This window comes from Protopterus annectens, chromosome 15.part0 (assembly GCF_019279795.1).
Source record: "Protopterus annectens isolate FY-2018-M chromosome 15.part0, PAN1.0, whole genome shotgun sequence".
Taxonomy (NCBI): Eukaryota; Metazoa; Chordata; order Ceratodontiformes; family Protopteridae; genus Protopterus; species Protopterus annectens.
This window is the reverse complement of record NC_056749.1, coordinates 196,603,014-196,618,939: the sequence shown is the minus strand read 5'-3', so window position 1 is coordinate 196,618,939 and position 15,926 is coordinate 196,603,014. Positions and strand designations below refer to the sequence as shown.

The following is a 15,926-nucleotide window of genomic DNA, read 5'->3' as shown; positions in this document are numbered from 1 at the left end:
ATTATTGACAAATATTCAAGGTTCCCTTTTACTTACCCAGACATAACTGCACAAACTAATTGCTTGCCTATGCCAACTGTTTTCACTCTTTGGTATGTCCGCTTATATTTACTCAGACCACAGTATCTCTTATGTCTAACAAATTACAGACTTTACTGCACACCAAAGGAATTGCAACCAACAGGGCAACACCTTACAACCCCCGACATAATGCTCAAGTCGAACATCTAAATGGTACACTTTGATGGGTTGTTACTCTGGCTTTAAAAAGTAAAGATGTCCAGAGAACAGTTTTAAGATGTTTTGCCCGTGGGCTCTTCACTTGATCAGATTTTTCCTGTGCACAGTCACCAATGCGACTCCACATGAAAGATTGTTTCAATACAATTGCAGGTCCACAAGCGGCACTTTGCTTCCAGTTTGGCTCACATCTCCTGGCTCTGAAACAATAACAGGTCCTCGAAGTACGATCTGTTAGTGAAGGAAGTGGAACTCTTGTATTGCAATCCTTAGTACGCACATGTTTGACCTGCCAATACAAAACAGGAGACCGTTTCCATCAGGCAGCTAGCACTCAGGGGCAAAGACAACTCTGAACTGGCACATCAAACTACTAATCAGTTTCAACTGCCAAACAGCCTGGCAGCCAGACCGACTGAACCATCAAATGGAGGACCAGATGCTGCTTTGCCACAGCAATCACAAAATACCAGTTGTGACACCATTTTCTCTCCCCCTGACACACGTTATTAATTCAAATGGCCTAGATACTTCAGTTCGACAAAAGTGAGTACATCCCTATAACTTGCTCCACAGAGAAGCTTAAGTGAAGAGTTTTGTTTTCTGCTTACTAGCCGCGGTGGTGCAGCAGTAGCCTTGTCGCCTCACAGCAAGAGGTTCTTCCGTTAGATTCTTGGCTGGAGCGCCTTCTGTGTGGAGTCTGCATGTCCTCCCTGCGGAAGAGTGGCATTCAAAAGACATGCGTGAATGGGCATGCCTTCGTTGAAGGTTGGGTGTCGGGCTGGCACCTCAGCACCATAAAAGTCGACTGCCAATAATTAGTGGACCGGAGTTCCGCTGTGGCAACCCCTAACCGGGAAAAGCCGAAAGAAAAACAACCACCACCACCATTTTGGCCATTCATTGACAGTAATATCCCTACTTCATTACTCAACATTTTGGTGTGGGAAAATATGATGACTTTTGCTTTTATCTATTGTAGCTCATTTACTAACAACACTGTAGCTGAACTAGCTCAATTCTAAGACGAATAAAGCCTAGTCTTCGGAACTACTATTCTCAATTCATCTCAAATGTTGTTTGCATTTGCTTATTTTCCTGTCACACCAACATTACTATAGCCCTTGTTCTGAAGAAGGTATAGGCCTCCTTGAAATTGATTAGATGTATAGATTTGCAGTCGGTCGTAGGACTGCTTATTTATCTGCTGACCTCAACAGACCCAGAGTGAAAGTTTTAAAACATGAAAATGTTACTTTCTCTAAATTTATACTCTAACCCTTATGTTTCACAACCCTTTTACCCCTCTTCTTGTACACTCCTTCCAATCAACGCTCGCATCCTTCCACCTTACAACACCCCCACTAATAGCTCAACCTTACCAATTGAAACGTACTAACCACATCTGCACACCTCTTTTCACCTAGCACCTCCCTATACACCATACCCCCTCACTTTAAATTCCTAAACCCTTTCTCTCCTCAGCTGTCTTAACAAATGCCATCCAGTCCCGTCTCATCTTCCTAATTCCCTTCTCCTTCGCACAAGCAGGTCAACTTGTTCCTCTCATAAGCTTCCACCTTTCATACATCTTCGCCCTTCCCTAGCACGCTTCTCATCTTTAGCGAGACTCTTCTTCTGCTCTTTCATCTGTCCTCTTATCAAACTAAATTACCTCCCATAAACTTACCTCCTACTCTTACATTCCCACTTAGAAACTTTGAAACCACACACTTTCCTTATAACACCCTCGCTAACTCTTCTAACTCACTCCTACTCAATATCAAATTAGACCTCCGCCCCTCTCAAATCTAAGTCTAAATACCACAACTACAGCCTTAAGATTCCTATGCTAATACACATAACCAGAAGTTTATTCTTATCAGGAGATATTTACCCCAAGCCTAGCCCACACTCCTGTCCCTCTCATGTTGCCCTCTCCTCAGCCCCCCATCTCCCACTCACCCCACTTCCTCCTCCAAGTGTTTAACCATATACTCATTGAATATTCACAGCATTCTCAACAAAATCAGTGAATCCCATTCAAGAAGTACCCACCATTCTCCTGACTCAACTCTCACCAAAACATGGCTTAAACTACACATCAGACAAAATTTTGCCCCCTGGATACAATAACTTCTGCTTGGATAGGGGCCACCGCAGCCATAATCTATTCTGATCTACTTAACTTGCCCACTTTCATCCATTTCACTCCCCAGCTTTCACCCTGCAGAACTCTTAACAGTAAACTTAAATCACAAAAAAATTGAGATTTCTGCCATACATATCCCTCCAGGTAATACCAGGTAATAACATCCTCATTCTTGAACATGTTCTCTCTCTTGGATCAATCACTATATATCATATGAAAAGTACAGTTGTGTACACTTACCATAAATGTAGATGTTAAGAGAGTGTATTCACTGTTGCAGTCATTACATTTGGATTATCTGCCTGCAGGTAGCCCTCAGCCGCCATGAATACCAGAGTCTTCCGACTTCTGCGTCGGATGCTGTCGCTTCTTCCATTACGTCAGGTCGTCAGGGGTATAAAACATGCAGCCGATGCCATTACATCAGTTTTTCTTGCCCCAGATGTCAGGTGCCCCCACAATAGGAAGCAATTATATGGTATGGAACACCCCCAGCAAAAAGCAAATACACATGATATAATATATGCCAAACAAGAAGGAAAGGTAAAAGTCAAGAGAAGGCAGGGGGGTTGGAAGGAGGGTAACCAGGGCTGCAACAGTGAATACACTCGAACATCTACATTTATGGTAAGTGTACACAACTGTACTATGTTCTTCGCGTTTCACTGTTGCAGTCATCACATTTGGGTTGATTCCCACAGCTAAGGAAGGGTGGAGGTAGTTAAAGACCATTAGAGCTAGCAATCAAGCCCTGTAAGACTGCTGTGGCAAATCCAGCTCTGGATTTAGAAAAGATAGGCAGGCGGTAATGCTTGGTGAAAGTATGTACAGAGCTCCAGGTAGCAGCTTCCAGGATGTCCATGGTAGGGACTTCTCTGAGAAATGCCGTAGAGGTAAATGCAGCCCTGGTGGAATGTGATTTTATCCCATGTGGTAGGTTTTCCATGGGGTTTGTAGCAAAAATGGATGCAATGGGCTATCCACTTAGAAATGGTTTGCTTTGAAATGGCCTTCCCCTCTGCCCCTGCAGCAAAGCTAATTAGCAGCTGGTCAGATTTTTGAGAGGCTGAGTCCTGTCCAAACAGAATCTAAGCTGTCTGTGCACGTCCAGAGAATGCAGTATCCTTTCCCCTTTATTTTGAGAATTAGGGAAAAAAGTAGGCAAATGAATGGACTGGTTTAGAGCCAGACTAGAAACCACCTTGGGCATAAAGGATGGATTAACTCCCGAGGGAAACCCTGTTTGCATGGAAGATAAGATTATGAAGGGTTCCACTGCCATGAGGGCCTGCAGTTCAGACACTCTTCTTGCTGAAGTGATGGCTAGAAGTAAGGCTGTTTTCTAAGAAAGGAATTTCAACTCTGCTGTAGCAGCTGGTTCAAAGGGGGAAGAGTGAGTTTTTCCAATACAAAGTTAAGGTCTCAGGCTGGAGTGGGAGCTCTCCTGGGGGGGGTCTTAATTTTTGGCCCCTCTAAGGAATTGTTTTAGCAGGGGATGAGAGAAGAGGGGTAGCTCCATATTGCAATGTGCTGAAATGGTAGAGGCATGAATGTTAATTGAGGAGAAAGACAGGCCCTTGTGGAGCATTTCTGTTAAATAATCTAGAATATGAGGTAGGCTGGGCACCTTTGTGCCCATCCCCTGAACCTGGCTCGAGGAACAGTATCTTTTCCACTTTTCTTGCCTCAAGAATGACATCCAGCACCTGCTTACTGAGGGTTGCTAGAGGTGAGCTCAGGGAATTAGCCAGGCTACAAGGTTCAGGGTTTGGAGCTGAAGGTGCAGAATCTGGCCAGCCTGCTGGGGTCTGAGGCAGGTGCCATGGTTGTAGCACTGTCAGACTGGGCAAAAGGGGGTACCAGTGCTGGCGTGGCCAGTCTGGTGCAATCAGTATTGTCCTTGGCTTGTCCTGTTTGATCTTTAGTAGAACCTTCGAAAGGAGAGGCAGAAAGGGAAAGGCATAAACTGAGAGACTTTCCCAGGTAAAGGACAGGGCATCCACTTTCCAAGCTTGGCTGTGGGGAGTTCTGGTGCAGAATTTGTTCAATTGTTAGTTCTGAGGGAAGGCAAACAGGTCTACCTCTGGTGTCCCCCATTTGTTCCTCAAGAGCTTGATGATTGTGGGTTCCAGTTTCCATTCGTGTGGGTCCATGAGATTTCTGCTTAAATCATCTGCCAGTGAATTTAGTTTGCCTGGCAGGAATTGAGCTTGTAGGTTCACTTGGTAGCTCAGGGATGTGTTCCACAGAGCTATGGCTAGTCTGCAGAGTGGGTAGGAATGGGTTCTCCCATGCTTGTTTATGTACCACATAACTGTGGCGTTGTCTGTATTCACCAACAGTTGTCCTGGAAGAAAAAGGTCTTTGGAGGCTGTCAGAGCATTCTGTACAGCTAACATTTCTTTTCGACTGATATGCAGGTGCATCTGGTTTGGGTTCCATTTGCCCTGAATGCACTGCCCTGCCATGTGAGCTCCCCATGCATAGTCTGATGTGTCTGTTGTTAGGGTTTGGGCAGCAGGGGGTAGAGTGAAAGGGAGTCCCTTGTTGTGGTAGCAGGCCTCTGTCCACCAAAGGAACTCTGCCCTTAGACAAGGAATGATAAGAATCATTGTTTCTAGGTCCTGAGAATGTTGACACCACAGACTTTTTAGATAACACTGAAGTTTCCTCATATGCAGTCTTGCATATGGAATTAACAGAATGCAAAAGGCCATGAACCCCAGGGCTTGCAGGATTTTCCTTGCAGATAGCTGGGTCTTTGTGGCCAATAGTTTGAAGTAGGTTGTCAAGTACACTTGTTTCTCTGGAGTGAGGAATGCCATCTGGGAAGTTGTGTTCAAGCTTGCTCCCAGGAATACAATCTGTTGTCAGGGTAATAGGTGTGATTTCTTCTTGTTGATGGTGTACCCCAGTGAGGTTAGAAGTCTCTTTACAAATGCCAGGTGTTGTAATAGCAAGTCCTAACTCTCTGCCTGAATCAGGCAATCGTCCAAGTATGGGTAAATTTGAATATTTCTCTGCCTGTAAAATGCAATGGTTGGAGCTAGGCACTTTGTGAATACCCTGGGAGCAGTAGATAAGCCAAAGGGAAGTGCAGAGAACTGATAGTGCATGGAGCCTGCCCTGAAACTTAGGTATTTTCTGCAGGATTCCCTTACTAGGATGTGCAGGTAGGCTTCTTTTAAGTCTAATGTTGCCAGCCAGGCATCCTTGGCTAGCATAGGAAGAAGCTGTTGAAGAGTTAGCATTTTGAATTTTGGATCTGCCAGAAAGGTGTTGAGAATCGACCGGTCAAGGATAGGACGCCAGGAGTTTTCTTTTTGGGAACCAGGAACAGTCTTGAATAAAAACCTCATTCCCTCTGTTCTGCTGGGACAGGTTGAATAGCCCTGATACTGAGAGACAGCACTTGTTTTTGGGCCTCCGCCCACTGGCTTGGGGGGAGGTCTGGCCATCCACTTGGGGTTGGGAGTGAGTGGAATTGGAATCTGTATCCTAGGGAAACTATTCTTAAAACCCATTTGTCTTGGTTAATGAGTTCCCAGTTCTTTGCATGCAGGAAGAGCTTTCCTCCTAAGGGAGCAAGTAGTTGAGCAAGGCCTGGAAGAGTTAAGGATAAGTCACTGTACCATTTTTCCATAGTGGGTGGCTTACTACTCCCTGCTTTGGAAGTGGGAGCCCCCCATTGCTTAGATCTGCGCACAGCCTAAGACGGAAGTCTTGGAGGTCTGCTGCTCCTGGGTTTGGACTGAAAAGGCCTGGAAGGTACTGGAAAAAAACAGCTCTTTGAAGGCCAATGCCTACTGAATCTTGGTGGCTGTACTTGTAAGAAATCTTTAACAGTTTGCATAGATTTAGCTTTTTCCTCCATCCTTTAGAGGACGACTTCTGCTTTGTTGCCAAAAAGGCACACTTGGTTTAAGGGTGCATCCAGTAATTTAGCTTTAACATGATCTTGCAAGTTTTGTTCCTTATGCCAAGCATGCCTTCTAAGTACAGACCCAGTGACAGCAGCCTTGCAAGATGCTTCTAAAGCATCAAAACCACACTGCAAAGTATGTTTACCAACTTGGTCAGCCGAATGCATTAACTCTTGTAAATCTTTGTGTTCAACACAATCAGGAATCAACGTCATTTTATGTTTAAGTAGTCCCATGATATGCTGCTGATACTTTAACATATGAAACTGGTAATTTAAAGCCCTAATTGGCCAAAGTAGCAGAAGTGTATACCTTCTTACCCCATCTGGCTAAAGCTCTAGAGTCCCTATCAGAAGGGGTAGGGTTTTTGGCAGTAGTAGTCTTAATGCCTTTTGGTCCCTGGGAAATGATCTCTGGATCCGCGGTAGGATTCTTGAAGAGGAATTTGTGAGAGTCAGGTACTCTGTAGTACCTGTCAGGTTTCCTGGGAGCTGGAGGCAAAGTGTCTGGGGTAAGGCTGGATTCCAAGAAAACATCATCTACAATCTCCAGAACTGGAGGGATAGCTAGAGGCCTGTGTTGAGGCAGGTTTAAAAATTCCCTGTCTCTTTTTGAACTGAGAATAGTCCTGGCTTTCCCAACGGAAATGCTCCCTAAGGGTATGGAAGGTTTCACCAAAAGAAAAATCTTTTGGAGAGGAAGCAGAGGGAATGGAATCCTCTGCATCAGAATCCTCATAAGTAGATAAGGGTAAATCTTGGTAGTCAGAAGGAACACAGATATCAGATTCCTGATCAGAAGAATCAGAAAGAAAATCAGTTCTAGGTCTCTTAAAGGGGGAAGGCTGGCTTCCCCTAATTAAGGTAATAAGGTCTTCAGCCATTCAAATAATTTGTTTTTGAGACATATGGGCCTGAGAATGCGCTTTGGTCGCCGGTTTTCAAGGCGTAGTGCGAGCTTTAGGCCCGAAAAATTCATTATTCTTTAAAACGAAGTCATCGGTTTAATATGAAAATCGGTAGGCCTGAATACACCCTCAGAAGCTGGTGCCTGCACAGCAGTTCCAGACCCATCCAAGGAAGACACATCCGCAGATTCCACAGACGAAGAAGCATCTCGCGGAATACTGGACTCCGAATGGGTCTCAGTAGAGGCCTGCAAATCTGTAGTAGCGGGTATCAGGGGCTGCAAAAGCTCCTCACTGAGTACCGGCGGACTGGCGACTAGCTTAACGGAAGCGTCGTCGGCAGTTTTGGAACTATGTGGTCTGTCTCTGTCTTTATCCTTACATTTTTTTGGAAGATCAGTAGTCGTACGGCTTAACAAAGCCATTTCTGAGTATGGTGATCGAGAACGAAAGTATTTGGTTACAAAAATAGCCAGACGACAGATAGTTCGGGCGTTGAACAAGGCACAAAACCAACAGCGAGGGACGTAGCGGTCTGGGCCTAAACAGGTGACGCAGTAAGAATGAAAATCTCTATGTGGTATTTGCTTTCCACAGGCAAGACAAATTGTTAATTTTTTTCTGACATCGGTTAGAACAAGGAAAAAAAGGATCCCCAATGGGGTACTTACCTTTTTGAAGACTTCAGGTCTGGAACTCGAAAACAAAAATTTCAGGAGTTGGCCGACGGGCACTTGCAAACTGCTTCTGCTTTGGGCACCGCATGGCAAGAAAGACTGATGTAATGGCATCGGTTGCATGTTTTATACCCCTTACATCATGGAAGAAGCGACAGCATCTGATGCAGAAATCCGAAGACTCTGGTATTCAGGCCGGCTGAGGGCTACCTGCAGGCAGATAACCCAAATGTGAGGACTGCAACAGTGAAACATGAACATCAATAATTCTGGGGATATCAACATTGATTGGCAGACCTGTCTACCGACTTCCCTAATGCTAGTATAAATCTTCATGGCTTCACACAACCAATCTCCAACCCTGCCCACTTCAGCAAGCCAACAAACTCCAGCTCTATACTACACTGGATCCTAGCATGCAATCCGAACCTATACCACAACCCCATTGCCTGATTCTACAAGTGACCACCTTCCTACCTACATTCAAAGATGCTCCCTTCAACAAATTAGGCCACACAAACACAAAGAGTGCCTTAGTCTCTCCAACTTCAACCCTGATGTGTTCACTCCTCCATAAACTGGTCCTTCCTTTTTAGCATACCCCTTGAGGATGCCATAAACAAATTTAGCTACATTTTTCTAGATGTTCTCAATTCCCTTGTTACCCTTAGGAAATCAGAGTAAAATTTCTTTTTGCACCTTGGCTTTCTCCATCCACTCGTTCTCTAATGCACAAGAGGGATAATGCTTGGAAAAACTGACTAATCTAAATCCCATATCCACCTCAAAACTTATAAAGAAGTCCAAAATCTCACTAAAAAATGTCAATAATGATAAGAAAAGCTTCTACCTAAAGCCTCAAACTATCACAGCAATCCTAAAAAAATTAACACTATTAATACGATTCTTTATTCGGGTAGCTCTAGTATACCCAACCCCTGCCCTAACATTCTTCCCTCGAAACTGCCACTATTTTTAACTTACTTTTTCGATTCTATCAGCAAACTAACTAAGAGTAGTCACGCCTCCAATCTCTCTATCCCAAACGCCCACCTGGCCACAAAACTTTCCCACACAAACCTGTCTCCTCTGCTTACATGAAATCTCTACTAAAACTAAAGCCGTGCTCACCCTCGGCAGATAATTTCCCTCCCCTCTTCCTGCTCGCCGCTAGCTCAATAGCCTACTCTATCTCGATCCTGATCAACTGATCTATCCAAGAATCCAACAGTACCCTCTAGCTAGAAACAATTCAGCACTATACCAATCCACAAAGATGGTCACTCCACCGACCTCTCGAACTACAGGTGCATAGCCATTCTGTCCCCCGTCTCCAATACACAAAATGTATACACAAGGAGCTCCTGGACTATCCTCTTCAGGAGAATTTACTCACTCCTAATCAACATGGCTTCTGCCCTAAACAAAGCATGACCACTGCTCTAATTTCCATCACTCATATCTCTCAAGCCAGAGATAACAATAGACCAAGTTCCTGTCCATTTGTAGACCTCTCCAAAAAGTCTTTGATATAGTCTCTCACCCCAAGCTCCTCATTAAACTGACCTTAAGCTCTCTAATCCTAGTCTAAAATGGCTCTAAAGCTACCTTAGAAACAGACAGCAGTGAATCAGTCAAGTGGATCTCTTTCTTCTCACCCTTCCTCCCTGTCACTATAAGTGTACCTCAAGGCTCCATTCTCGGACCACTGCTATTTAACATCTTCACAAATTGTCTTCATGCTTCCTGCTCTCACTCCTCTCTCAAATATGCAGATGATTCCACTATCATCTCCACTTCTGACAATCGTTCTCACCTCCACACTATAACACAAATCTCTCTCCACTCCATCTACAGTTGGTTAACTGACAATCAACTCATACTCGATCCCCAAATAAACTTCTCGTATTCCTCCCAAAATCTTTCTCGGTATAAACCTTCATTTACTATCACATCTCTCGACAACGTTGCAATTAACGTAGAAACACACACCAAGCTCCTGGGCACCATCATTGACAATCAACTAAAATTCCATCTACACTTCCAAAATTGCACAAGACTAAACAAAAACTGTATAGAAACAAAAAATTCCTCACCAAAGACTCTAGACTTTCCCTTGCCTATGCCTACCTTCTTCCTAATCTACTTTATGCCTCTCCAATCTTACCCAACTTAAAGTCCAAGCTTGAACTCACTTATAACAAAGTCGAGAGGTTTGCTGCAAACCAGCCCTACAACTCACAATGCCAATTTCTCTTGGATGTCACAATGCCAGTCTCTTAAATCCCTAAACTGCTTAGAATTCCCCCACCAGCTACTACTAGTTGAACTGTTCCTTCCTCACTCCATCTTCAACAAACCTACTTTCTGCATGGCCATCTCATCCCTCATCTCCTACACTCCCAATCACTCTCTCTGCAGCTCTGACCAATTTCTCTTGGATGTCTATAAGCCCAAAACAACCAATGGACATCTATACAGCTACTCTGTTGCCTTAGCTTAGAACAAATTTCCTCTGATCATCAGAACTATATCCAATAATCACAACTTCAAAAAAGCTTTAAAAGAAACTCTTCTGAACTCACTGACCTGTTCCTGCCAAAGCCCAACCTAACTCTCTCCTGTGTTGCTCCTTACAACTCAAAGAGTCTTTTAATCCACTTGCCCATCCATTTTATATTCAGCATAATCACAATTTACTATATTCATGTCCTCTCTAGTCCACTTGTGTACTGCCTTTGTCTACTCTACTTGGCTGTATTTTTATTTCATATTTTTTTTTTAATCAAGAGCTTGCTGATTTGTTCTACTTTGTGCTGTATTCGGAGATTTATATGCAACTTTAGTAACCATAACATCTTCTAGTTTCACTTAAGTCAGCAAGCAATGAAGTACTTCTACATTGTGTTTGAGATTTTACTGGTATCAACAGTTACCTCTGTATTAGACTGTCTTGTATTTGAAGCTTTCTGAACTTACTATTACGTATGCTTTGATAAGGGTTCTGTATGGAGCTTTTCTCCCTGGGCCTCTGCTGAAAATGAGCTCAAGCTCAGTCAGACTAACCCGGTTAACAAATCTAAAAATAAAACAAAATAAATAAATGTGGAAAAGAATAAGATGACTTCACTGCTTAGTTTAGCAGAAGCATATCGCTGTCAAGAGGGAATGGAAATTAAACCATAAAGAGAGAAAAATCAGGCAGGAACTGGATGTGCAAAAAAGACAAAAAGGAGAAGAAGAGAAATGTGTAAAAGATATAAATATTGTGGCAAGTACAGATATCTCCTGGAACAACCTCATCTCGATCAGGTTTGACTTAAGAATGGATAAGGAAAGGTGAACTGAAACCAAAAGATGAAAGCTTAATAATGGCCAGCCAGGATAGCAGACTAAATTGTATTGTGTGTGTGTGTGTAATTTCTTTAAAAAGTCTACAAACACACAAATGCAGGTTCTATAAAAAAAGAACTGGCAACAGTCACATAGCCAATTCCTGGGTGTGATACACTTGTGGCAAAGAGCCTGTATACTGAAAGGCACAGAAATAAGGAAACACTCAACGGGGATCGTGCAAATACTGAGAGGTATTGGAAACATTTACCACGAAACACTGAGAAAATTAAGTTTATATCACATGGGATCACTCATTACCAACAGTTCAAAAAACAAATGCAAGAAAAGAAGGCAAAAGTAGCATTGATCACTGAAACTGCTACACTCAGTGAAGACAGTATCATACTGAGACAGACAAATTCATAAAATACTAGAATTTGTTGACAGAAATGACAGCGATGTAGAAGGATACCAAGACAGTTGCAACTGTAGTGGGAGCAACAGGTCTAATAAATAATTTACAGCTGTACTTAGATACACTAAAGATACAAGAAATTCCATATGAATTACAAAAAAGGTCAATTCTGAGCAGACTGTGGGTGCTGTAAAGAGCATTTTAGTTCACAAATGTTAAGCACACCTTAATTCAGGAATGGGGGCATTCCTGTCATGGTATTAAAAACTTTAAGACTCAGAGAAATTAAACACTGTAATAATTTCCTAATACAAAAGAACACTTCACAAAAGCTACTATGGCCATAATGATGTCATAAAGGATAAGCCACCTGGGTGATGTCAAGATGGAGACAAACAAGTCAGTAATCTTTTTTTTTTTTTGCCCCTGTGCAGCACACCATCAGCTACCACTGGTGCCTCACTTCGATCTTGGACACTAGAGGTCACTCCTGACCCCCTTAGACTTAATCTGACACTTCCCCTCATTGCCTGAGTGAAGAATGTGTTCTCAGTGCTCACAGTCATAGGATTTTTTTATGCCCTAATTCCCAACTCCCAAGTCTGTTACTTAATGATGCATTAGAATTAAGGACAACCTGTCAGCACATACCTCAATTTTTTAAGTTTAGGATGCATACACCAGAATCATTTAAAATGACCCCATAACTCCCCCGGGATGGGTGAGCCAATAAAAATACTGTTACATTTTCTATCCTACCCATCCCAGCAGATTCCAAGTGCTATGCTCCACAGTCAAACCCAGTTCATCTGTGTCACACTCGGGACTCCATCCATCTGAGCTATGGAGTCCACCAAAAACAGTTAGTTCACCAAGGAACATCCTGAAACTACCTGGTGGATGGCTGATTAGGTGAAACTTGCAGTCTGCTCCGATATCCATGGCAAACTCAAAGAACTGGTAACACTGTTTTTCTTCATCAGTACAATGATCAAATCACATAAGATTGTAACCCACATTGACATTCTAGCCTGAAATGGTCTAGGTACTATATTATGGACAATCCACGGGGATCAAGAGATGTGTACACTTTTTATATCCACTGTACGCATGCCCAGCTTCCCATGGGCAGTCCTGCACAACAGTCAAAACTGACACTGCCATGCCACAGCAGGGATCTTTCTTGAAAACTTGGCAGGCACAGTCAGAGCACTTCTAATGAATGATTTAGACATTTCTTTTATAAAGGGGGTTTCTTCCTGTTTCAGTATCACACAAGACAAGTAGATGTGAAAGCTCATGAAGGGATGTCACAAAGACCTACCTTTTCAGTGTTTTTTTAACTACGTTTGAGAAGCTTTGTAAAAAAAAAAAAAAAAAAAAAAAAAAACTAATATCCATCAAGAAAGCATCCAGAGAACTAACTCATCCTTGAAGGAGATAATCCTGAGTTGCATTATCCAGTGCCTGCATGTACCAACATCTGCTGCCTTGGTCAAAGCATCCAGTGTTAAAGGTATACTGTATGACAAATCCACAATGGAAGTAGTTCTGAGTCTCTCCGCTACCTCCTCCTTGGTGCAAGACTTAGGAAAGCCTACCTGTTTTCCAGCATCAACAGTGAAGACTGCAAATTGGGCAGATTACACCATCTTGACCTTCCTTCTCTTAAATTCTAGCCCTGTCGTCTACCCTTTATGCCACTGTTCCAGTTAAATGTGCTACGATATACTACTGCATATTCTATTACGATGTCTGCAACATAGCTGCTGTATAGGTACATTGTTAAATATATATTAACTGTTACTTTTTATACGCTTCTGCCAAGTTAATCCAGTTTATAGATGTAAATTAATTTTCCTTAACCGACACCCTCACTCACCCCACATCTAGTTCAAGCCTTGCAGCCGCTTTTAAAGTAGGAAAACTACATACTAAAAGCAGCCTTTGAGGAGCTCCTCAATCATCATTAGGTACTTTTCTACTCATAGGTTAGTACTAGGCTAACTGCTCTTGCGAGTCATTGTAAGCCTAGCCAATTGTGAGACTCAAACCCTGCACCTTGTATTTTTAAGGAAAGCACCTTAACCATTAGGCCGCCCTCCCAACCCAGCTTGCAAAGGGGCAAACTTGTTTAAAATCAAAACACAATACTTTTAGTACAGGAGATGCTTACCACTTCGCATTATGCTAACACCACAATTCCCCTTCTCAAATTTCACTCCTTCGTACTTGTGCCCTGTTGAAGAAATGAGAATATTTAATATTATATTTTCTTTCCAGTGTACAAAGCATAAAACACATTCTACATACATGGAAATATGAATCTTTCAAACACCATACAAGAAAAAGTATAAAAACTCACCCTTGATTTTTCATGCTCTTGTTACATACCAAAACTCAGAATGTTTGCACAAGGCTGCCACATTTAAAGGTTCATAAACAACTCTGTAAACATAGCGTTGTTGCCTTTACACAGGTCAATATACATTAAATACCATCAACACACTAATTCCTGGTACTGGATATGCACATCTAACGGAATATAGAACACTGTAAGACCCTCAGAGTTTGCCTACTTCTATAATATATTTCCTCTCACAAGTTACAAACTGTCTGTTGTGACATCATAATTTACTGCCATTGCAGTCACCAATTCTTTAAGCAATATACTTAGACCATAAATGAAAAAGGAATATAAAACAGACATATTAACTAACTGGTATGGATCCGACTTGGCCACATTTTCCAGCATCGGATCCAAGCTCCAAGCTCCTCCACTACCCATAATGCCCCCATTTCCCTCCTCCCCTCAGATAGAGTTTGCTGCAGACAGCAGCACCCCTACTTAACCACGCGCCTAACACTCTGACATTAGCACCCATAAGCACCAAAAGGAAGACAAAGGCTCACCAGACTAGAGGCTATGTCTCTTCCATCCAGTCCACAACACAGCCTACATAAGGCAGGGGGAGGGAGGGAGGGACGTTGAAGATAAATGAAAAGCAACAACTCAGATGGAGCGTTATTATGAGTACATAACTTTATCTGAAGTTATTTTCATGTGATCTTCAACCTGTGGGATAGAGTCCCCAGCTACAAAAAAACCCTAAGAGGTCCTCATGGAAGGATGTTACAGAAAGTACAGTTTTGTACCTACCATAAATGTAGATGTTCGAAGATCCACATTGCTGCAGTCCTTACATAGGGTAGTCCGCTGTCCTCGGTCGGCCCGAATACCAAAGTATTTGGCTGACGTCGGTCAAGGCGCTTAAAACTGACATCAGGACGTCAGGGTACAAAAGCGCATGACCGACGTCATATCCTCAGTCTTTTCTTGCCCCAGATGTCAGAAGGCCCTAAAAAGAAAGGGCAAAGCCAAAAAACAGCAAAAAACAACCAACCACCCCTGCACTAACCATATTTACAATATGTACAACCCAAACCACACAACCACCTCTAACTACAGAGGGGAAGGAGGGAGGGTAAATTGGACTGCAGCAATGTGGATCTTCGAACATCTACATTTATGGTAGGTACAAAACTGTACTATGTTCTTCATCTCACATTGCTGCAGTCCTTACATATGGGTAGAATCCCAAAGCAGAGGTAAGGGAGGATGGCAAAACTATAAAGCATTAGGAGCTGCCAAAATGCCCTGTAAAATTGCAGTGGCAAATCCAGCCCTAGATTTAGAGTAAAGTGGAAGGTGGTAATGCTTAGAGAAAGTATGCACTGAACTCCAAGTAGCTGCCTCCAAAATATCCTTAGTAGCCACCCCCCTTAAAAAAGCTGTAGAAGTGGCAGTAGCCCTAGTGGAATGGGGTCTAATCCCAGTTGGAATCTCCTTACCATGATGGGAATAACAGAAAGCAATACAAAAACCAATCCACTTAGAAATAGTTTGTTTTGAAACAGGTTTGCCCTGAGAACACAAAGCAAATGAAACAAACAACTGCTGAGACTGCCTGAACCCTTTAGTTCTGTCCAAATAATATCGCAACTGTCTGTGTATATCCAAAGTGTGCAAAATCTTCTCCCCTTTATTTTGGGGGTTTGCATAAAAAGTAGGCAAATGAATAGTTTGGTTTAAAGCCACACTAGAAACCACTTTAGGCATAAAGGAAGGGTTAGTACGCAAAGACACCCTATCCTTGTGGAAAATTAAGAAAGGCTCAACCGCCATAAGGGCCTGTAATTCAGAAACCCTTCTCAGATGTAATGGCCAACAAAAAGCAGTCTTCCATGATAAATATTTCAACTCGGCAGTCGCTGC

At 42.7% G+C, this 15,926-nt stretch overlaps 1 protein-coding gene across 1 annotated transcript in view; it reads right to left on the bottom strand.

Annotated features, from left to right (window-relative positions):
• The window catches only part of UPRT (uracil phosphoribosyltransferase homolog), a 400,044-nt gene that overhangs the window by 290,707 nt on the left and 93,411 nt on the right, over window positions 1-15,926 (bottom strand). The window contains exon 4 of the mRNA XM_044057690.1: window positions 13,827-13,889. Within this exon, the coding sequence (XP_043913625.1) occupies window positions 13,827-13,889 (63 nt within the window). The remainder of the gene's footprint in view (window positions 1-13,826; window positions 13,890-15,926) is intronic.